Source organism: Electrona antarctica (genome assembly GCF_951216825.1).
Source record: "Electrona antarctica genome assembly, chromosome: 1".
Classification (NCBI taxonomy): Eukaryota; Metazoa; Chordata; class Actinopteri; order Myctophiformes; family Myctophidae; genus Electrona; species Electrona antarctica.
In genome coordinates this window covers 8,726,940-8,751,765 of record NC_136806.1, presented here as the reverse complement: position 1 = coordinate 8,751,765, position 24,826 = coordinate 8,726,940, and the positions used below count along the sequence as shown (strand labels likewise).

At 43.3% G+C, this 24,826-nt stretch overlaps 2 protein-coding genes across 2 annotated transcripts; both read left to right on the top strand.

Annotated features, from left to right (window-relative positions):
* Positions 1-1,521: 1,521 nt before the first annotated feature.
* On the top strand, positions 1,522-18,725 carry mcm6 (minichromosome maintenance complex component 6). Its single transcript, XM_079496262.1, has 18 exons — positions 1,522-1,726; positions 4,848-4,994; positions 6,141-6,251; positions 6,531-6,623; positions 7,130-7,286; positions 7,884-8,049; positions 8,737-8,882; positions 9,714-9,864; positions 10,687-10,828; positions 11,999-12,140; positions 12,651-12,758; positions 13,545-13,700; positions 14,222-14,350; positions 14,464-14,628; positions 16,122-16,236; positions 17,069-17,272; positions 17,531-17,670; positions 17,863-18,725. Exons 1-18 carry the CDS (start codon positions 1,623-1,625, stop codon positions 17,968-17,970), a joined length of 2,484 nt encoding a protein of 827 aa, XP_079352388.1. The 5' UTR covers positions 1,522-1,622; the 3' UTR covers positions 17,971-18,725.
* Positions 18,726-19,506: 781 nt separating this feature from the next.
* Positions 19,507-23,397, top strand: LOC306920967 (uncharacterized protein). The gene is made up of 3 exons (XM_079497986.1): positions 19,507-19,640; positions 21,054-21,375; positions 22,848-23,397. Exons 1-3 carry the CDS (start codon positions 19,601-19,603, stop codon positions 23,026-23,028), a joined length of 543 nt encoding a protein of 180 aa, XP_079354112.1. The 5' UTR covers positions 19,507-19,600; the 3' UTR covers positions 23,029-23,397.
* The last annotated feature ends 1,429 nt before the right edge of the window (positions 23,398-24,826 follow it).

Here is a 24,826-nt window from a genome sequence, read left to right as displayed (position 1 = left end):
TATCAAAATGGTCAGGGGTGAGGTGGGTTCTAGGAGTACGGCCAAGTAGCCTGACCAGTTTGTTTTGGGATGTCTAGAGCCGTGTTTTTAGGGCCTTTGAGGTGCTGCATGTGGTACCATGAGGTGCATGCATAGTCGAAGAAATTACCTTGTATGACGGCTCCTGTTAGGGTCTTCAAAGTATTTTTGCTGATGTAGCATTGCGCGGAAGCAGGGATTGAACCCGGGTCTCCCACTCGCCAGACCAACGCGCAACCTGTCATGCCAATAGGGCTGAGCCCGATTAGCAGGGCTGTTGTGGGCTGGGTCTTGGCTGGAGGCTACACTGACCATGCAGTGTCCAAGGTTCATTTGTTGTTACATCTTGTGTATGGATACACAAAGACAAAATTAAAAAATACTTTTGTTATGGTTCCTCAGACATTGTAGCAGGCAGCCATCTGTAGGCTAAAAGAGGTATAGCAATAATATCCATCTAATATAGTAAGACTGTTGTCATGAAAGTATCCAGATGTATGTTTACAGCAGTGGTTCTCAAAGTGGGGTCCGGCGGGCGGTGGGGACCCCCAGGGGTCCTTGAAGGAGTTCCAGGGGGTCCCCAGCTTAATGGATATTTGGGAACCAAATGGACCCTTGTGGGTAGGTACAATTGACACAGATTTTACTATATCAATTGGCGTCCCAGAAGATTGAAATGCCATTAAATGGGGGTCCATAGCCTAAGCTAATGCATGTCAAACTGGGGGTCCTTGAATGCTTGAGAATCACTGCTAGTGCCGTAAAAATCTTCTCTTAGGGGTCCTTGTCAAGGACCCCAATTTGAAAAGATCTCAAGGACTCCTTGAGATTAAAAAGTTTGAGAATCACTACATTATGGTACGGGACCATATACACCAGTTGACTAAGTCTCAGTGATAAACAGCGCCATCAAGTGGTCTCCCAAGGTAACTACTAACTACACACAACTAAAACCTAGGTACTGATAACGGTGTTTTTTGTTATGTGTGACATAATGAACTTGAACGAGGCATCTAACTCTGAACTGATGCACAACTTAGTGCAGTGGTTCCCAATCAAAGTTAATTTAACCCTGAGTGTACAAATGGAACCAAATGGACCCTAACGGGTCAATTTTGTTCCATTTGTACCCTCTCAGAGTTACAGACCCATAAGGGCCCATTTGGTTCCAAACTATCATTTAGCTGGGGACCCCCTGGAACTCCCTCAATGACCCCTGTGGGTCCCCGGGCCCCACTTTGGAAACCACTGACTTAGTGCACAATGTTAAATGGTTTCTCCCAAACTGTGCGACGTACACACTACACAGACGGAAGTGTGTCGCGGGAAAGCGTTGAAGGGATATGACGTAATGCTGCATAGCCTCGTAGGATTGGTTGGAATCGCCAATGTGTTTACATGAACACGAACGCTGCCAGACCCGATTGGTTAACAGCGGCGCGCCAAACGTCACGTGATGTCGGTTTTCGCGCGAAACATTGTGTTCTATCTCCTCCTCCTTCCTTCCACAGCTTCATCTTGCAGTGCAAGAAGAACCAGAGGACCGAATAATACGAACATTTTATAACTACATTTTACAACTTTTATATTAAAGTTTTAACAGCATGGATCTGAACACACAGGCGGGCGACAACAACAACGCGGGACAGACGGTGAAGGACGAGCTGGGAGAGAAATGCCAGAAGTTGTTCCAGGCTTTCTTGGAGGAGTGAGTGTTTATTTATTTTATTGTTCTCCGTCGTGTTGGCTTCAGGCTGCATGGTCTGTGATGGTGGCACCATGCTCAATGATTCACGGGATTTAGACCAGTGAGTGGTTCCCAAACTTTTTCATGGGAAGCCAAGGACCCCCAAAATGACCCTCATTAGCCCGCCGCCCGCGGACCCCCCCATTAGAAAATATATGCCAAGGAAGCCCCATAAGAGAAGATCTTTACGGCTCTATAGTGATTTTCACCGATTTTCAATTTCAAGGACCCCCAGGTTTGACCTGAATTATGCTACGGACCCCCATTTAATGGCATTTCTACCTATTTTACCCTGAGAGTGTACACGTGGAACCTCTCAAAGTTACAGACCAATACGAGTCCATTTCGTTCCTAATTCTCATTTAGCTGGGGACCCCCTGGAAATGCCTCAAAGACCCCTGGGGGTCCCCGGACTGAGGATTTGACTAGTGTTAGTTGTATTGTACACAAAGGTGGTGTGTGTGTGGTTCACTGTGCCTTATTATTGCTACTGTTACCGTTCATCAGAGAAATCACACCCATGTGAACTGAGGGTGCAACTATACTTGTCGTAGTTACTGTTCTGTACTGACTGTACTGTACTAAGAGTACTGTACTATAGTCCTGTACTGTACCAATGTCCGTATGGTGTACTGTACTTGGAGTACTGTACCGTATACTGTGCTGTACTGTTATGTACAGTGTTGCCAACTCTTGTGAGAGAAAGCCAACCCACCTCCAAAAACAAGCCAACTCTTGGCGAGAGAAATAAGCCAAATCTTCCCTCGAAAAACAAGCCCAATAATATCGCCATATAATCCTAATAACTAAATATTTGATGCATTATAAATTCTATGCATGTCTATAATTATGAATGTTTTGGTCATCTATTATACTATTACACACATAGTTGAGACACCAGACCGATTCTGTCACTCAATGTGATTCATACTCCCAAACCTATGGGTATTTATAGTATATACATCAAAGAAATGTTGGCTTGTTTGATATTCAAAACAAGCCACCGAATTTTTAAAACGAGCCTAAAAAACTGGAACCTGGAACAACATATTTTCAGATGGGGGTCCGCGGCCAAATAGCCTACAGATAATTCTGGGGGTCCTTGACATGAAAAAGGTTGAGTACCACTGACATAGATGACTCGGCACTGCTAGTCTCAGCAATGCAAATGGCTTCTTGGTTAGAGTGGGTGACAATGTTATCACACGTAAAGATGAAATTACCTACCTAGGTTCCATCCTGGAGGCTAATCTTTCCGGTGATAAAATGGCCACCAACGTAATCAAAAAGATCAACCATAGAACAAGATTCCTTTACAGGATCTCCTCACTGGTCAACAAAAACACCTTGAAGACCTTAACAGGAGCCCTTGTACAGGGTTTCTTTGACTATGCATGCACCTCCTGGTACCACAGCACCTCAAAGGCCCTTAAAACCAGGCTCCAGACTTCCCAAAACAAACTGGTCAGGCTCCTACTTGACCTCGCCCCCCGAACCCTGAACCCCCGAACCCCCCCGAACCCCCGAACCCTGCCCACTTCGACAGGCTGGAATGGCTTAGGGTCGACGACAGAGTACAGCATCTTGCAATGGGTCTGGTCCACAAGATTCGATACACCACCAAGATACCCATGTTACGTACCTGTCTAGATACTTCCTTAATGTTAACGAAGTCCACACCCACAACACCAGAGGGAGTGCAACGAACCATGTACAACCCAGATTCGGCACAAACAAGGGACTAAATTCTTTTCGCTCCTATGCCACCAAAATGTGGAACGCCCTACCAACTGTCATTAAGACATGCGAATCCCTTGACTCCTTCAAAACCGCTCTCAAAGGTCACCTACGGACGGCTGCAATTCGAAACGGGCCCCTGTAAAATCGGAATCCCTCAAACACGAACGCAAGGACAACAAAGAGACGGTCGCGGCCACACAGCCAACTCAAGGTATGGCCACTGAGCCGACTTGGGGACCCAACGCAAGGACAACACAAGAGACGGTCACGGCCACACAGCCAACTCAAGGTACGGCCACGGAGCCGACTTGGGGACCCAACGCAGCTCCTCCAAGGAAAACAAACAAATTAACGGAGCTGAACGTGAATCCCCCCCACCGCCCACCCCTTTTTTTTCCCCTCACTGTATATGTTTCTTTTCCCTTTTTTACCTCCTTTATGATGAATTCCTGTTCTGTCTATAGAATTGTCTATTTGTACGTCTCTAAATGTTTTGATGATTTGAACATGGTGGACCCTATTGGAAACAAGTGTAATGCTTAATTGGGTCGTCCACTCACAGTTAACAGCCTTTGTATTGAGTTTGTGCTTGAAATGTACTGTAATTCTGCAAACTGTTAATACATTCTTCAATCAATCAATCAATAGAAACATAGGTTTTTTTTATACAGTAGGCCTACGTGCCAGGAGGGTAGGTGATGTCCCCATGTAAACAATGCCATACATTAGCATTTCTATGGCCGAGGGTCGTTAGACTGGCGGGGATGGGCAGCAACAACCGCAGGTAGCCCAGTATATATTGCTATCGGGGGAGGGTTGGCCGTCGGGGTTACTTTTCTTCCTGGAATTAAAAACGTCTGGGTTTCCGAGGCTACTTTTGTTCAAATCAAACGGCACACCTGGCCATTTCAAACGGCACACGGGTTGGGAATCACTGTCCTAACCTATGTGACTATGTTTAGAGTACCAGTAGGGGCAAAAGTGGCGCTGTTGTGCCAGAAACAGAGAGAGAGATAGTGTTGCACTGTTGCCTGCTAATTACAGAGAGAGAGAGAGAGAGACACAGAGAGAGAGAGGCAGGGGGAGAGGGGTCTAAATGGGTTGTTTAACCTATTCTGGTGCGGGACCCCCTATTGGTGGGGGACCCTGGAACAACATATTTTCAGATGGGGGTCTGCAGCCAAATACAGATAATTCCTTGACATGGAAAAAGGTTGAGCACCACTGACATAGAAACATGAGGTTTTTCAGAAAACTGTTTAGGATTTAGAAGACATTTCTTTAGAATCGGCCTCAGGTCTATAAATGGGTTGTTTAATTAATCCACCGTGTCCGCCCCCAGGTACCAGACGGGGGACGGGGAGGTGAAGTATGTCCGGGAGGCTGAGGAGCTGATCAGGCCAGAGAGGAACACGCTGCTGGTCAGCTTCACCGACCTGGAGTGTTTCAACCAGGAGCTGGCCACGACCATCCAGGAAGAGTTTTACAGGTAACGTGCTTTGGGTTGACTATTAACACAATCTATTGAGGATTGTTGTTTTGTTCTTTTTTTCTTGTTTAAAAAACAAACAAACTTGTATATCTGGCATATTTTTTACTTACTGTGTAAGTAAAAAAAGTAAGCCTTGCCGAGCCATGAGGCCCATAGGGCAGGAGCCTATCTCCTGTTTCTGTAGCCATGAGGCCCATAGGGCAGGAGCCTAGCTCCCGTTTCTGTAGCCATGAGGCCCATAGGGCAGGAGCCTATCTCCTGTTTCTGTAGCCATGAGGCCCATAGGGCAGGAGCCTATCTCCCGTTTCTGTAGCCATGAGGCCCATAGGGCAGGAGCCTATCTCCCGTTTCTGTAGCCATGAGGCCCATAGGGCAGGAGCCTATCTCCCGTTTCTGTAGCCATGAGGCCCATAGGGCAGGAGCCTATCTCCTGTTTCTGTAGCCATGAGGCCCATAGGGCAGGAGCCTATCTCCCGTTTCTGTAGCCATGAGGCCCATAGGGCAGGAGCCTATCTCCCGTTTCTGTAGCCATGAGGCCCATAGGGCAGGAGCCTATCTCCTGTTTCTGTAGCCATGAGGCCCATAGGGCAGGAGCCTATCTCCCGTTTCTGTAGCCGGCCCATAGGGCAGGAGCCTAGCTCCTGTTTCTGTAGCCATGAGGCCCATAGGGCAGGGGCCTAGCTCCTGTTTCTGTAGCCATGAGGCCCATAGGGCAGGAGCCTAGCTCCTGTTTCTATAGCCATGAGGCCCATAGGGCAGGAGCCTATCTCCCGTTTCTGTAGCCATGAGGCAGCTTGTTATACAAGTAGTACACCCCCTGGACATGACGCTAGTATGTCGCAGGGACTTTACCCCCAATCCAACCCTTGATGCCGAGTGCCAAGCAGGGAGGCAGTGGGTCCCATTTTTCAGATTCTTTGGTATGACGTGTCACCTGGCCGGGGATTGAACCTCACAGTCTCAGGGCGGACACTCTAACCACAAGGCCACTGAGCAGTATGTGTGTGTGCTAGCCTGCTATTATATATATATTAAAGTGAAATATCCCTTTTTAATTGTGAATTTACAATCAGTGGATGCATCATGAATTCCAGACTGACTAGCTGTAGATGAATAACAGGATTCGATGTGTCTTGTTTTCAGGATTTACCCCTTTCTTTGTTGTTCGGTGCGCAACTTTGCTCGAGATCATGGGAATGTTCCTCCTAACAAAGAATTCTATGTTGCCATTGAGGACCTGCCTACCAGACACAAGTAAGACAAACAAACTTAAAGTCATGTTTATTTTAATGGGCTGGGCATATTTTTGGGAGTCCTTGACATGAAAATGTTTGAGAACGACTAACGGAAACATAGATTTCTCAGAAAACAAAGTATTTAGAAGACATTTGTAGAATCTGTTCTCAGGTCTAAATGGGTTAATACTGTGAAGGGAAGAACATTACGTATATACTGTACTAAATTGGATCAATATACATAATCACACCAATGTGTTGATCACGTTTATCTTTGGTGTGTGTGTGTGTGTGATAGGATCCGTGAGCTGTCATCTCTGCGTATCGGCGCCCTGGTGAGGATCAGTGGCCAGGTGGTCAGGACACACCCAGTACACCCTGAACTGGTGAGGTTCATTCTGTACCCTGAATACATTCTAAAGTACAGGCCAGTAATGGCCTGTACAAATGGCCTGTACAATGGCCTCTCAGTCAAATCTGGTCACATATATAAAACTTTACGGAAAGATAAATCTATCATAGTATTACTCATCTGGCTCATTCACCATGCAATATGGCTCCTGAAAACAGTATACAGTTTATTATTTGTTGTTGGTTATGTAATGAATGAATGCTTTCCCAAGTGCTCAAAGCGCTTTAATGGTTCGTTCATTCATTCATTCATACATTGGGAGGTGAAGCGGCGAACAGTCGACGCCAGCGTCCTCACTTCCCACATTCACACACCAATGGTGGAAAGCTCACACTGACCAACTCATTGGAGGCAATAATGTGTGTGCACATGCATGCCTGAAACAATACACACAACGATTGCATTGTTATTGCAGGTGGCTTGTTAGCATAATTATGCCAATACAGTGTGAATACACTGACTCATTGTTGCGTGTTGCAGGTGAGCGGGTGTTTCCTGTGCATGGACTGCCAGGGAATCATCAAAGACGTACCTCAGCAGTTCAAATACTCCCCACCCACCGTCTGCAACAACCCCGTCTGCAACAACCGCGCTCGCTTCCACCTGGACACGCACAAGTCCAAGTTCATCGACTTCCAGAAGGTGAGGTGGTGGCGGCAGAGTGTCCAGAGTTTGTGTTTGTTTGATCAGGGCTGAACTTTCTGTGATTTGTATTTGTCCCATTTAGACCCGAGGACGATTCTACAAATGACTTCTAAATCATCACAGTTTTCTGAAAAACCCTATGTTTCTATGTTAGTGGTGCTCAACCTTTTTCATGTCAAGGACCCCCAGAATTATATCTGTATTTGGCCGCGTCCCCCATCTGAAAATATGTTGTTCCAGGGACCTCCCCAGAAGCAAAGATTTGAGTTAAAAATGTTCGCTGTGAAAGAATATACATTCAAAGATTTGTGCCACATTTGCACGATTTTTCTAAAATAGCAGATCTACAAGCTAATAGCGCGGCACTCGGTGCTGTGCTATGAGCTTGTAGATCTGCTATTTTTCAATAGCTAAAGTATAACATAATGCTTAAAACACAAAGGGGTAACCGCCCAGGATGGGTTATGACTATGTATGCGGGCCTGAGAGTTGGTTTTCATTTAGTTTTCGTCAGTGAAAAAAGGTTGTCGACGAACATTTTTCGTCTTAGTCTTTAGTCGACGAAATCAACACTGGTGTGTTGGTATTGTGCAGGTTCGTATCCAGGAGACCCAGGCGGAGCTGCCCCGCGGTTCCATCCCTCGCGCCCTGGAGATCATCCTAAGGGCAGAGGCGGTGGAGACGGCGCAGGCCGGAGACCGATGCGATTTCACCGGAACCCTCATCGTGGTTCCCGACGTGTCGCAACTCGCCACCCCTGGTACGTGCTACACACGGGCCCGCCGTATGGAGTTAATGGGTTGAAATTCACATGCACTCAAAGCTACAAGTGATGTGAAAAGCTGAGATTGAAAGAGGGAGCACTAGTCGGGGGGGGGGGGGGGGTGACGTTTGGGTAGAATTCCGTTTTTATTTACACATAAACCTGCAATACATGCAAACAAAGCTCGAACCCGTGGCACGCCGTCCGGCTGGTCGTGCAGCCTAGGTGCCCAGACGGTTGAGCTAACCGACCCGTCTGGGCCATAGTGTGCTATATTACTGCAGTAGAAATGATGAGTTTCACATGTCTCTTCTCTGACTGAAAATCAATGGAGAGAACTACAACAACTCTGATCTTGGCATTGACACAGATCAGTAATTTCATTGCTCAAGCACCGGTAGAGCCATTTTTATGTAGGGGTTTGCTTAACGGCTACTTACAGTTAACCGATCATCTCTAAAACGTCAAGACTGTCTAACCTTGGCATTTGTTAAATTGACCAATTTAATTTAACAAGGTAGCTTTCGGTTGGTTATCATTGCAAGATATGAAGATAAATGGGCGCAACAAACATGCAAACAAAGCTACATAAAATGTATGAAATCAGCAGATTCTGTATGTGTCCTATGAACAGACTAACACATGTGTGTGTGTGTGTGTGTGTGTGTGTGTGTGTGTGTGTAGGAGTACGTGCAGAGACCAGTTCTCGTGTTGGGGGTGGACAGGGTTTCGAGACCGAGGGCCTGAGAGGTCTGAAGGCCCTGGGGGTCAGAGAACTGTCCTACAGACTGGCCTTCCTGGCCTGTAGCGTGGCCCCTACCAACCCACGGGTATGTGACAGAGAGAGAGAGAGACACACACACACACACACACACACACACACACACACACGCGTTGAGCTCCTTTGGCTTGTTTGTCATTTGTTGTTATTGCCCCTCATAATGAGACATAGCTATAAGTGTATACTTATAGTTTTGTATTAGCGTAGAAGATGTACCTTTGACCCCCCCCCCCCCACATGTACATTCTGCAGGTTTCCCATAGGTCGACTGTGGCTCAGGAGTAGAGTTTCCGGATGGTAACCGCAAGGTTTTCAGTTCGAACCCGGGCTCCCTCGTCTTTATTGATAGGGAACAGTGGTCAGACAGGAAAGGGGGAGAGAGATGGGGAGTGACACGTGGCAAAGGCCGTTCGGCGTCGAACCCGCGGCACGCCCGTCCGGCTGGTCGTGCAGCCTAGGTGCCCAGACGGTTGAGCTAACCGACCCGCCTGGGCCATAGTGTGCTATTCTTTTTTTGGACTGTGCCGTAGAAATGATGAGTTTCACATGTCTCTTCTCTGACTGAAAATCAATGGAGAGAACTACAACAACTCTGATCTCGGCATTGACCCAGAGTTAAGGTGGTTGCACACTGGGCGCGTTTTTCGGAAACGTCACTAAAAATCCGAAAAACGCGCTCTGTGGTCTGTGGACCTTTAGTGTCCTTGAGCAAGACTCTGAACCCCTAATTACTCCTGATTGGTGGTGCCTTGCATGATTTCCGCCAACATCGCTGTATGAATGTGTGTGTGTGAATGTAATGCACAGACTATGTAAAGCGCCTTGGATAAAGGCGCTATATAAATTCACCATTTAGGTCGTGTGTTGATTTGAATTGCAGTTCGGCGGCAAGGAGCTGCGCGAGGAGGAGCAGACGGCAGAGAGCATAAAGAGCCAGATGTCTGTGAAGGAGTGGGAGAAGGTGTTTGAGATGAGCCAGGATAAGAACCTCTACCACAACCTGTGTACCAGCCTCTTCCCTACCATACACGGTAACGGCCGGAAGACGCATCGCCAGCCATGCATGCAGCCATCTAGGGATGGCAGTTTAGCTGCATCAATTTGGAATGTTAGAGTTGATATTATGTTGCATTGAATCGTTTTCACATGGTCCGAGATTTACAAATCTAATACACGGTGGTCATTAAACTGGTTCAGACCGTATGACGTGTGGGCACGTCATAACTAATCCAACCGACGGGTTGCTAGGATGTGTGTACACGTCCTAGCGCTTTTTCATGGATATCTGGTATATATTCAGATCTTTTTAACTTTTTTTTAGTTGGCCTCCAAGGCCTCATTGCTCTTCGCACATCCGCGGTCCCGGTCACTTCCCTGTTTACAGCTGCAGAAAGAATCCCTCGTATCTCCTAATCTAGGGAGCTCTCCGTGGTTTTGATCAGATCGATATACTAAGCTCTTAATTTCTGACTTCTGACCTGCCTCTCGTTCAAAATATGAACATGAGGGATTATTTAGCGATTTTTTTTTTTTTTTATCGTAACGAGAGCAGGGTAAGCAAGCAAAAATATGTCTCCGTTTTTTTGTCCGGAACGGAAGAGTTTTTACAGAGTAAAAGTGGCCATATCTCCCCGGCACCCCGAGCTTCTATTTTGAAAAAAATCCCGGCGCTGATTGTGTTAATCTGTCTCTAGTCTCTACAGACACAGTATGTTCTCTACCATGTCTGTGGCGATACAACATTCTGTTATTTGTGGTTGTTTGGTACGCTCCACAGGTTAGTCTGTCGTACCATCCGTCGTGTGGTTTTTAAAAAATCAATTAATTATTTTTTTAATAATTGCTGTGCTCAGGTAATGACGAGGTGAAGCGCGGTGTCCTGCTGATGCTGTTCGGAGGCGTTCCCAAGACCACCATGGAGAGAACGTCACTCAGAGGTGACATCAACGTCTGCATCGTAGGCGACCCCAGCACAGCCAAGAGCCAGTTCCTCAAGTAAGACACTCAACACTCAGTCTGTGCGTCATCTTTCTAGGCCTGTCACAATGAATCGCCTAATCTCAATTATTTTTATTTTTGCATAAACGTCGTTTCCATGTTGAAAAATGCCCATACATTTTCAAACATTTTTCCAAAAATAGAAATGGCAGATCTACAAGATCAACTACTACAACTTTTTTATGCCTTTATTGATGGGGAACAGTAGTCAGACAGGGAAGGGGGAGAGAGATGGGGAGTGACACATGGCAAAGGCCGTTAGGCGTCGAACCCGCGGCACGCCGTCCGGCTGGTCGTGCAGCCTAGGTGCCCAGACGGTTGAGCTAACCGACCCGTCTGGGCCATAGTGTGCTATATTTTTGACTGTGCCGTAGAAATGATGAGTTTCACATGTCTTCTCTGACTGAAAATCAATGGAGAGAACTACAACAACTCTGATCTTTGCATTGACACAGATCAGTAATTTCATTTCTCAAGCACAGGTAGAGCCATTTTTGTATTCATGTATGTAGGGGTTTGCTTAACGGCTACTTACATTTAACCTATCATCTCTGAAACGTTAAGACTGTCTAACCTTGGCATTTGTTAAATTGACCAATGTAAATTTATTTAACAAGGTAGCTTTCGGTTGGGTTATCATGGCAAGATATGAAAAACAGGCGCAACAAACCTCCAGCTGCAAAATAACGTTCTTCTACATTTGACAAATGAAAGTTTTCCGGTTACAATAATACAGCATTTCCAGCGCTGTATGTACGATGTAAATACAGTATGACAGTAATCCGGTTGCTTTGCTGCAGTGTTGATTTCGTCGACTAAAACTAAGACGAAAAATGTTCGTCAACTACCTTTTTCCACTGAAGAAGACTAAATGGAAACTAAATAAACTCAGCTATGATGACTAAAGTTTTACACTTGGTTGCATGCTGAAAATAGCAGATCGGCTATTTTCAGCAAATGTAAAAACAGTCATTACGACGCCAAAATACAATTTAGTCGACTAAATCACATATAGAATTAGTCGACTTAAAATCTTATATTTAGTCAACTAAAACTAGACTAACACTAAAACATTCCAGGTGACTAAAATGTGACTAAAACTAAATAAACAATTCAAGAGACTATGACTAAAACTAAAATCTAAATTTGCTGTGCTGTGTCCTCCAGGCACGTGGAGGAGTTCCACCCCAGAGCGGTGTACACCAGCGGCAAGGCCAGCAGCGCCGCCGGCCTGACGGCAGCGGTCGTCCGAGACGAAGAGTCCCACGAGTTTGTCATCGAGGCTGGAGCGCTCATGCTGGCAGACAACGTGAGTTTTAACGCCATATAGAATTAGTCCGTTTTCCACAGGAGATGTGATGCAGTAGAAATGATGAGTTTCACATGTCTCTTCTCTGACTGAAAAATGGAGAGAACAACAATAACTCTGATCTCGGCATTGACACAGATCAGCGCATATACATGTACTAGATTCTTTTCAGCGCATATTTACTAGTGTTTTGTTTTTAACTTTTAAATAGTTGAAAACGTACGTACATTAATTGGCACTATGGTTCCTGAGAAATGTCCACTGGAAGTTTGTTAACATATAGCAATTGAAATGGAGGGAATCGGTCCATTTATTAACAAAATGCTATCATTTCCACCAGCTTATTCCAAGGGAATAAGCTTGGAATAAGATGGCCAGTATCGGATAATAATGTGTGTGCTACAAAACTGAATTACGCTACTGTACATTATTGGATTCTATATCATGTTAAATAATAATACTGAGGGTTGTATGTTGAAAGTTAACTGGTGTGTGTGTGTGTGTGTCCAGGGGGTGTGTTGTATTGATGAGTTTGACAAGATGGAGACCAGGGACCAGGTGGCCATCCATGAGGCCATGGAGCAGCAGACTATCAGCATCACCAAGGCTGGAGTCAAGGTAAGCTTGATGGCTTTCTAAAAGTGAATTCATTATTCAGTGATGCAACTCCAGATGCTAAACAAGCACTACTCATTGAGTAGTGTTGCGATTTACTATGTTAAAGAAGAATACTAGAAGGCTTTCTTACCTTTATTTGTAGTTGTTACGTCCCCACCAAAGAGGTCCAGGTGTTATTTTGTGCAAAAGCGCATTATTGGCTATTTCCCCTACCATAAGCCCTCAATGAATTGCATGGAATTGAATGGGGCTTTGGGGTAATTCGCTTATTTCCATCGCTCAATTTTTTTTTTGGTATATATCCTCTCTTCATAATGTAAATTGTATCCCAAGCGGCACACTTTACTACTTATTTTGATGGAAATAAGCGAATTAGCACTAAAACCCAACCCCCATTTGAGGTGGGGAAAGGAGGGTAGGGGAAATAGCCAATAATGCACTTTTGCACAAAATAACACCTGGACCTCTTTGGTGGGGACGTAACAACTACAAATAAAGGTAAGAAAGCCTTCTAGCATGGAATTCTCCTTTAAAGTTTCTCTTGTACTGACTTTTGTATATACCGTATACTTTTTAGTTTTCCTGCCGGTCTTCTAAACATCAACCTTTTTAGAAAAATAACTTCAGAAGAAATATTTGGTAGTTGGAAAGGTTTGAGGTTCAAACCTTGGGTCTCCCACATGGGAAATCAAACCATCTACTGCTAGGGCAAGAGGGATTTATTACAAGGAAGGAACACAATTAAGAGTATTTATTGAGTTTTTCTACGAATTTTGCCGTCTTCAGGCCACACTGAATGCCCGCACGTCCATCCTAGCTGCGGCCAACCCGGTCAACGGGCGCTACGACCGCAGCAAGAGTCTAAAGCAAAACATCAACCTGTCTGCGCCGATCATGAGTCGCTTTGACCTGTTCTTCATACTGGTGGACGACTGCAACGAGGTACGGTCATGTGTGGTTGTGTGCGTGTGGTTGTGTGTGTGTGGTTGTGTGTGTCCTCTTCTTCATACTGGTGGATGACTGCAACGAGGTACGGTCGTGTGTGTGTGTGTGTATGCGTGAGACTAAGCGCTTCACCACTTAAGCTTTCACCATTTTAGCTTGTACATTGTAGCGCAGTAGCCAGCATTGCATGGATTAACTTATATTTCCTTAATAATTCCAATATAAAATGAAAGTTAAAAAAAAAAAAAAAGGTTACATCTTTTTTTTGTAACTTTTGACCAGTCCTTACCGCGATCATAACACACCGCTATTGAAAGTTTCAACCCAAGCCAACATGGGATGTGGGCTTGAAATGTGTAACATGCATACTGGTAGTCTGGTACATACACAGTGTACTACAGACAGGCCGACAACTTATTATATCTTGTTGAGGTGTGTGTGTTACGTACACTGTTGTGTTGTGTATATTGTGTTCAAATCATGTATTTTATTTTCATGTAGTATGCATTTTATTTTAGGTTACCGACTACGCCATCGCCAGGCGTATTGTGGACCTACACTCCCGTTTGAATGAATCTGTGGACAGAATGTACTCTCTTGATGAGATCCGCAGATATCTGCTGTTTGCCCGCCAATTCAAACCTAAGGTACGTAACGCGTGTGCGTGTGTGTGTGTGTGTGTACAAGTTTACACGATATTTCAACATCTGGACACACAGTGTTTCTTAAAGTGTTGCTCATGACCTCGCCGTGTCTGTAGATCTCCAGCGACTCGGAGGATTTCATCGTGGAGCAGTACAAGCGTCTCCGCCAGCGCGACGTCTCAGGGGGCGTGTCCAAGTCAGCCTGGCGAATCACGGTGCGGCAGCTAGAGAGCATGATCCGCCTGTCGGAGAGCATGGCCCGCATGCACTGCTGTGATGAGGTACGTTTCATTTCATATGTCTTTATTTCGTTTGGTTTTACACGATTATCATTTTATTACTACTTTAGTTTTTAACATTTTCCATAAAAGAAAGAAAAGGAGCAGGAAGAAGATGAATCTTATTTATACCTGCCCCTATCTATCATTAAAACAATCACATAATTGATGCACTGCTACCAGCCATTACCTGACTCCACCATGATTACATCGAAATGAGGAGAGAGAACAAACGACAAGATCTATATAAGAGCTCAAAAACAAGAAAACAAAAAAAACTAAGAAAATTAAATTTCAACCCTATAATTATTTTCTTTTAAAACACTTTCTTAAGCTGAAACACTGTTGTACAACTCTTCAACTCTTGGTTTTGTGAATTCCATAACTTTATACGTGTAACAGAAGTGAACATTTGTTTTAGTGATGTTTAAAATCATATCTTCTATGGTCCTCATCCTCTGAGCTAAACTCAAATATCTTCTGTAACTGTTTTGATAATATTCTGTTTTTCGCTCTGTACACCACTAATAATGTTCGTAGTTCAACCAAATCCATGATTTTCAGCAAGCCTGGTAACATAAAAAGCCTGTTAGTATGTGCTCTGAAAGTCAATAATTTCATCCTTTTTTTTCAGATTTGAGAATAAAAAAGGTTTTCAATGATAACCTATTTTTTATTAAACCACCTTTTTAGTTTAACCATTTCATTTGTAATACTTTATGCTACACTTCCCAAGTTATCCCCTGAACAAAAAAAACTAGTGTATGTGAACAAAACAAAACGTTGACACTTCGACAGCATTATCTTTGAAACTTCACAAATATCAATATACAAAATGAAGAGTTTAGGTCCCAGAAGAAAGACTAGTCCTGTTGAGATGTTCATGATATTAATTAAGTTTGAGCGACGGTTACATATAGTTCATATTACCACATAAAAAAATGTTAAAAGGTTACGTTTTATGTTAATTTAAACTGTGATTTACACGAGTAACTTAGCAAAATGACCTTCATCTGCTATGGTTTGTATTCATATTTATTTTTTGTTCTGTATTTGTTAATGCTTACAGATACTACAGATGTTTATGTAATCTTTGTACTGTATACTAGGCACCTTGACACTTTTTTTTTTTTTTTTGGCTTTCGCCTTTTATTTTATATTTTTCATGGAGGGACAGACAGTAGGCTGACAGGAAATGGGGGGGGGTGACATGCAGTAAAGGCCGTCGGGATCGGGAGTCGAACCCGCGGCACACTGCCAGACTGGGTTACCAGCCAAGGTGCCTGGACCGCTGAGCCACGGCCCAGGCACCTTGACACTTTTAAATGTAATATAGGATATAGCTTGTCCTGTGAGCTGCTTTCTTTGACATGACCTACTGCTGAAATGTGCTCCAACTAAAGTTTGAGTTCATCGTGTGAAGAAGAGGAGGCAGTTGCCAAATTGGCTTCAGCCGTTCCATCCATCCCTGTCTGATCTGTACCTTGTGGTTCCAGGTTCAACCCAAACACGTGAAGGAAGCCTTCCGTCTTTTGAACAAGTCCATCATCAGAGTGGAGACGCCAGACATCAACCTGGAAGGAGAGGACGATATGGAGGTGGAGGAGACTGGTAGGCGCACGCATGCAAGCGCACCCACACACACATGTACAATTGATGGGGATGCACCGATATATCGGCTGTTATCTGCCAATATCGGCAAATAAAGCAGACTAATGTCTGCTTTATTTGCCGATAGACCGATATTTATCCGTTGTTGATGAGCATCAATTTTATGCTGGCGATGTTGGTGTGTTTATCTGCAGCCTACCAAGCTGTATAGATTCTGAAAAGTTATTTATTATAATGATGTATTGTTTCCCTGGCACAAAAGCTAAATAAATATTGGTATCAGTATCGGCTAAATTGATATTTTAAACATCAGTATCGACCAGGAATTTCCATATCGGTGCATCTCTAACAAATGACATACGGAACACACTCCAGTACATGACTGTTGCAGTATAAATGATGAGTTTCACATGTCTCTTCTCTGACTGAAAATCAATGGAGAGAACTACAACAACTCTGATCTCGGCATTGACACGGATAACAAGAGACTTTACACACACACAGACAGAAATCTGAACTGATCCACCAAGGCCACATGTATAGATTCTAAACACTGGACTCATGAACTACATGTGATGCATTGGGTGAAGTCAATTATGGCTGTCACTATTATGAAATTCGATTATCTGAATAAGGATTAGGGGAAATTGCGATTAGGCGATTTTGTAATAATTGTGACAGGCAATTCAGATACACCAATACTTCAAGACATGAATGACTACAAATGAAATGTGATTAAAAAAACAACACTATGCACCAGGATGGAAAACAACTTAATCCTCCATTGACTTGCTAAATCAGTCGGACAACTATCTCTCTGTTCAACGTTTAGAACCTGTCGTCACCAACGGAGTGAATGGTCATACCAACGGAGTGAACGGACATACCAACGGAGTGGACGGCCACGCTGACAGCCCTGTCAATGGCCACGCCGAGCCGCCGGGCAGCCAGTCCAAACCGTCTCTCCGCCTGTCGTTCGCAGACTACCGCCGCATCTCCAACCTGCTGGTGCTGCATCTCCGCAGGGCAGAGGATGGTGAGTTGCTCGTCGCCACCCTTCTCCCCTAGTATACTTTGTTGCATCTAAAATAGCTGATCTACAAGCTCACAATGCGTTGCAGCGGCAGGATCATGCGTCGTGAGCTTGTAGATTGGCTGTTTGTCATTGTGTGACACCGGCAAGTAACTATAAGAATAACCGGGCTTAATATCACTCAGACTAGTTGCAAATGCGTTTTAACATGTGCTTTTTTACCAACTGGTATTTTTGTGTTGTGTGTGTGTGTGTGCATAGCTGAAGAAGAAGAGGATCTGAAGAAGAGTGCTGTGGTGAACTGGTACTTGAAGGAGATCGAGTCGGAGATCGACTCTGAGGAGGAGCTTGTCAACAAGAAGGCGTTGATAGAGAAGGTCATCCACAGACTGGTGCACTATGTAAGTACACGGCCTACTGACACTGTAATATACACATAGTCATGGTACTGCTTTTTATTGTTTTTAGGGTTACAGCTTCCTCAACCGTTTATACCATATAATGTTTTGAAGCAACATTAAAATAGGGAGAAACCATGCTAACATCCATAGTAACTAACTAGAGCTGCATCTGTGTTGTTCTACTTGTCGTAGGATCACATTCTGATAGAGTTGTCCCAGTCTGGGCTGAAGGGAACTCAGACCGAGAGCCCGGAAGAAGAGGTGGTTCTGGTGGTCAACCCTAACTTCTCCCTGGAGTAGTAGAATGAACTCCTAAACATACCGTCAAGGATTTGTCACACACTGATGATGTCACAGCTCAGCGTGTGGAGCGTCGGTCCTGCAGAAGTGGCCCTTACAGCACACCATTGGATGAATACGAGACAAGTCTTGTAATTACTTTTCCATCTATGTTTTTATCGAATGCCGATATGTAGCAATTGGAATACATAGTGATGGCGTTTGAGATCTCCCTTTTTTATATTTGGTTCTTGTTTTAGAGTTAATCCTTTCTCCCGTTTAGAGGTCGCACTCTAAGCCCACCTTCCATTTTTTTTAAACAAAGTTTTAGTCACAGTGACTTGTAAATATGCTGCTTTTATTTCTTCTAACATGTGGCTTAGTTTTTGTCTGACACTTTTGGATTGTCAGTGTTGCCACCACTTTGGAATGGAGTACAGTACAGTGAAATTATAACCCAACTGTTTAGTGGGTTCTTAAAACTGTATTAGGTCTTTCTCTCTGATTCAGTTATTTTATATGAAGAAGAGTGTTGTCCCTGAATTGCATACAGAATTATTTTGTAGAATTAATGAGGTATTTTGTGAATACAAATGTACTGTATGCTCTGTTCTGTCCGAGGGTTTAATACCAAGATTGTACAGGTGTTGTGGCTTGCCTCCCTGTGTGTACTTTGATATGCTTTGCCTGTTTTATAGATTATACAGGTGTTGTGGCTTGCCTCCCTGTGTGTACTTTGATATGCTTTGCCTGTTTTATTAGTTTAATAAAGTACATCTTTATTAACTATTGTGCTGGTCTATTTTTTATACAATGTACACTGATATATGTGACCAAATTTGACTGAGGGACTTCCATTGGATTTTTTTTTTTTTTTTATGTCCTATGAAAGCAGGGAATCATAGCTTCAAATTGACATTGGTTGTTCAGTTTGACCCACCAGTTTTGGAGATATGGCTTATAGAGTACTGTCTTGCAGAAAACTGAGTTGAGAAAGCTTGAAAGGTTAACTTCTGTGGTCTCTAACATTACACCTAGCTACATGTTTAGACATGCTCTAGTATGTGAAGAGTCTGCCAGTGCTATTAACTCATTTTGGAGGGAAAAATCTCTGTTGAAAAGCTGGAATTGTATAATAATACACATTATTGATACGATCCTTTTTGTTGCCCAATTCTAATTCCGTCCAAAAGGTTGCCGTAGTTGCCCACTGAATAATGGTAGCTATCTGACATAATTATCTAACCAACCCATCTGGATCTAGACTATAGATATCCATATATGGAGCTGGCAGAGATATCTAGTGTGACATGTCATGTAAAAACTATATACGAATAGACTGACAGTGACTCATGACATCAGTGAGATGTCTTGGATGTAAAAAGGGCCTGTCAGTCTCTTGAGGTCAGATACAATCAGCCTTAAACTCAGTATCTAATGTGTATCGGTCCAGTCACCTTTCCTTTAGGTGGTGTTTCTTCATAATATAATAATTACAGTATTGATTACACAAACCTTTTGGGAGGCATCAAAACCGACCAGGGTTGCCCAACTCTGTCCAGTAGGTGGCGCAGATGTCTTAATCCGTCAGGGATTAAGTCCTCTCTCTGCGCATGCTCGCCGGCTCCGAAGAAATCAACAACAATCCAAGATGGCGGCGCCCTGTGCAAGGCTAGCGGTGTTGGTGAAAGGTAAACTTGTCACTGTCAAATTACTTTGTCAAACATTTAGTAGTAGTAGTACTTTCGAAATAGAAAGATCTGAGGAATTCTAAGATGTACTTGTGATGAGATGTATATGAATGTACATACATATACGTACATATTTCTAAAGGCTATAAAAATCAATTGACTAATTTAAGCACAGTTGGTTTGGGGAAATTTGGGGGATATATATATGTGTTGACTTGACATTTAATGTGAAAGAAAGAGAGGCTAGAATGGTCATGGAAATAGCCTTCCGTTGACCGTTGTTGTTCGCAGGGGGTTCCAGGTGGTCCCCAGCTAAATGATGGAGAGTTGGTAATCAAATGGACCCTTATAGGTCTTTAACTATTGAGACCTAGCCCAAACATTTAGACTCTCGTAGAGGTTTTTTTCGATTCTGACGAGAGATTCGTCAGAATCGAAAAAAACCTCTACGAGAGTCTATGTTTGGGCTAATTGAGACCTTATGCTTTGAGAGCATAAGGTCCATTTGGTTTCATTTTACACACTCAAGAGTTAAATTATTGTTAAACATCTGCATTAATTTACAAGAATTCTACAATTTACAAGAATTCTACACAATTCGAGAATGTAGAAGAATTGTTATTTTGATGTCTCCCCTATGGTACCACATACAGACAGTACATAGCATGGAATTGTGGACAAAACATCCAACGATGACAAAATATTCTTTAGTTTGGGATCTGAGAGGCGAATCTCATCAAATGGTGGTCCGCGGCTCAAATGGTGGTCCGCGGCTCAAATGGCGATATAATGGACCTTAAGTTGATTGCGTCGCAGTTTACCATGAAAAGAGTTGAAAACTAAACCACTGATTTAAGTGCACTCCCTCAAACACGGAAGTCCGACTCCACACCCACAACACCAGAGGGAGCTCCACAAACCATGTGCAACCCAGATTCGGCACTAACAAGGGACTAAATTAATTTCGCCAACCATATGCCACCAAAACGTGGAACGCCCTAAAAGTCATTAAGACATGCAAATCCCTTGACTCCTTCAAAACTGCTCTCAAAGGGCACCTACGGACGGCTGCAATTCGAAACTGACCCCCGTAAAATCTGAATCCCCCACCCACCTTTTCCCCCTCACTATATGTATTTTTTTCTCTTTTTACCTCTGATGATTTCCTGTTTTTGGCTATATAGAATATATATATGTATATTTGTACGTCTCTAAATGTTATGATGAATTGAACATGGTGGACCCTATTGTAATGTAAACAAGTGCAATGCTTTATGGTGTCGTCCACAGTTAACAGTCTTGTTAACTGTGGACGACAACGGTGTTGTACTAGAAATGTACTGTAATTCTCCAATCTATCTACATCAATCAATCAATCAATCAATCACACAGTTGTGTGTCATTCAATTGCAGTTGTGCGCCACCTTGTGTCGGGTGGATCATTGTGGACCGTGCCAGTGTGTCGGCTGCGCACAGCGTCGCCTCTGTGTTTGCGACTTCTAACGGCTGCTCATTGTCGCCCACTCCACCTGTCATCTGGACCTACGCTGTCCAGCGCTGCTGGTACCACCAAGACAGAGCAACAGCAACAGACTCGGATAGAACCACAGAAGACAGCGGGCACACAGAATGACGTCGGAAAGGCAAAAGCGGAAGAAGAAGAGTACGACGAGGGTCCCGAGTACATCCCCCAGCGACAGGCAAAGAACCCCATGATGAAGATTGGCTATGCCTGGTGAGCAGCGATCATGGAAGTGTTTTTTTGAGTGGTGCAACCACTCCTATAGACAGCTATGTGTGTGGCTGGGTCCCTGGGTCTGTCCCTGGCTGTGTCCGAGCACGAAAGTAGCGTTATAGCGTTTGTTCACCACCAAGTGTCACTGTTGCACAGCCTAACACACAGACACAGACACACACAGGCCAGGGAGGAGGGCTTGTACAGTACAGTACAGTACAGTACAGTACAGTACAGTACAGTACAGTACAGTACAGTACAGTAAAGTACAGTACGACTCACTTCAGACGGGTCTGATTTTCTTTTTTCTTAACCCATTTAGACCTTACCATGACCCGATTCTACAAAATGTCTACAAAAAAAACATGTTTCTGTGTCTGTGGTTGTCAAACTCCTGGTCAAAGACCCCCGAAAATGGATGCATTTTGGCCGCCATCTAAAAAATGTCTCCGACTTTTGCATTTTCATGAAGTTTCAAAAATAGCAGATCTGATCTAGATCTAGATCTAGATCTGCTATTTTTCCAATAGTTAAATTATAAAATAATAATGGTTAAAACTAAAAAGTGGTTAAAATATAAGGTGACGTTGATGCTTTCCTGGTCTTAATGGGTTACCGGTAAGTAAAAGTATCAACACCCTATTGTATAAATAGTTACAAGGACAAGTTCAGTATTCAAAATGTACTTGAAGTACAAAATAATTGGGAGTGTTGTTTTTGGCAGCAAATTTCTATTTTAGTTTAATCATAGTCTTTGGAATGAAACTTCATTTAGTTTTAGTCATATCTTAGTCACCTGGAATGTTTTAGTGTTAGTCTAGTTTTAGTCGACTAAATGTCATACGTTTTTAGTCTACTAAATCTGCAGTTATTTTTGTCGACTAAATTGTATTTTGGCAGGCCTTGATGCTGTCGTAATGGCTCATTTTAAACTTGCTGAAAATAGCCGCTCACAACGTGTCACGCTGAGACACGCTGTGAGCTTGTAGATCTGCTATTTTCAGCATGCAACCAAGTGTAAAATGACTTATACTGGATCTCTTGTCCACTAGTCCCTTCCTAACATTTTAGTCTAGTTTTTATTTGTTGTAATTGTCAGTATATTTAGTCATAGTTTGTCATCATGGCTTAGTCTTTATCATTTTATCGTCATAGTTTTAGTCGACACAAACAACACTGATCAACATGTTCTCATTATGCAGAAGGTCCCGTTTCACAAGTTTTCAAATGTATATAAATCCAAGCCAAGTGAACAAGCTGATTTTCATCATAAGGAGGTAGAATTACGACGCTTTGATGCGTCAAAGCCAAAGGTAACTGTAAACACCGGCAGTCTGCCTGACATGTTATTTAGACTATAAAGCACGGAATGTGTTTTAAATTATAACCAGTTCCTTACCTCGTTACACAAACAGCCATTTTACTCAGTCCTAATGTCTAATGTCTACTCACTCCATATTTATTTGCAATAGGATGATAGGTCTACCTTTGGGAGTCATCGGCTTCCTCCTGGCCAGGAGACAGGTGGACAAGAACCGTCTGAAGCAGCTGAAAGTCCGCCAGAGGATCAAGAGGTCAAACGAAGGAGAGTATGAAGGCAGCCGTTACCTCCATCACCAATCTCAATCTAAAGCGCCCAAACTGGACCAATAAGAAATGTATGAAGGTATTTTCACTTGGATGCTTACTTGGACAGCTTAAATGGTGTCACTGAGGATGTATGTAGGCTATGTATATCTTGCTGTTGTCAATGTCTGCATCATCAAATAGTACCTTTTTCTTTTTTACATGTATTTAAAATTCAAATTGACTGAAATATCTCCACCATTGGAGACAAGCAGGACATCTTGGCGTTTTTGCCTTTAAATATGCTTACCTGTTCCACAGAACGAAGTGCACCTTCTCCCTAGCCCTTTTTTTTTCCGGACACTTGGACAAGCCTGTTAAACATTGGCACGTAATGAAATGTATTCCAATGAAATGTGTCCAATATCTAAAAATAAAAATGAACAACTGAACCGACATGTAGATGTTTGGTAATTTCATTCTGTTTTGAAACATGACAGGCTGTATTCTTATGAGAATATTGTATGACAGTGGTTCTCAAAGTGTGTCCGGGGACGGGGACTCCCCCAGGGGTCCTGGAGGAGGTGTCAAGGGCCCCACCGCAAAATGAGGAACAGTTTAAACAATTAAAACATTATAAAAAAATACAAAATAAACTTTCTACAAATCTTATCTTGTGGCGGTGTCTGGCACAAAATCCTTTCAAATGAGGATCCATGGCCAAATACATTATACATTTAAATTGAGTGTCCTTGCAATGTAAATATTTGAGAACCACTGTTGCAGGAAATTGGGAATAAGCATCACAGTACGGTTGAAATTAAAGGCTGAAATCAAAAGTAACTACAGAGGCTTGTAATTGGGACGTAAACTAATTGATCCTTAACTTTACTGACCGAAGAATAACAAAAGAACGCTTCAAGCTTAAAGAGACCTCTGTTGGAAGTGACTGAATGATTAGTGTAATGGTCTAATTAAGAACACATCCATGTTCAAATCCCTGTCCTCCAATTGTTCAATGAGTACTTTTGAAGTCTAAGGGCTCCATTTTCGTCACCGCAACTGATCATTGTACCATTGCACCAAGGCCCGCATGCTATTGGCCCTCATCTGGTGTCTTCTAATGCTTTTGAGTTTTAGGGCTCCATTTTCGTCCCCGCTAAACCCCTTATCCCTAAACTTATTTGCCTTTTTTTTTTACTATTTTGAAAAACATTTTTGAATAGTTCAACTAGCCAATCTACATTGACACGTTGTGAGCTTGTAGACTGGCCATTTTAACTATTCAAAAAGGTTTTGCAAAATAGTAAAAAAAAAAAAGGCAAAGAAGTTTAGGGATAAGGGGTTTAGCGGGGACGAAAATGGAGCCCTAAAACTCAAAAGCATTAGAAGACACCAGATGAGGGCCAATAGCATGCAGGCCTTGGTGCAATGGTGTGGTGTGCTTATGATCAGTTGCTTCTACTACAGATATTTCTCAGGTTCAAGTCCCATGCCATCAAGGTGTCAGAGGACCAAACTTTAAGATGCTTTTTATTATTCTGATCCCCGAGGGGAAGTTAAGGTGTTACAGCACCTCTCATAGGGAATAAATAGTAAAAACCAATGTAAACGGTTGTTTCAGATTTTCCTGACCACTAAAATCTAAAACATCTGAGAGCAGGGGGGGGGGGGGGGGACCTTTACTTTTTGGATATGATGTGTGGGAAGAATAAGAATCAACAATATTCGCCAATATCTTCCAGTGTTTCATCTGCCGGCACCTGACGCTGTGGGACCTCATGCTATATAAAGGGGAGGTTCAGATTGGAGCTAGATGTATGTACAGTCTATACCAGTGGTTCTATCTCCCAGAGATAGAAATGCCATTAAATGGGGGTCCGTG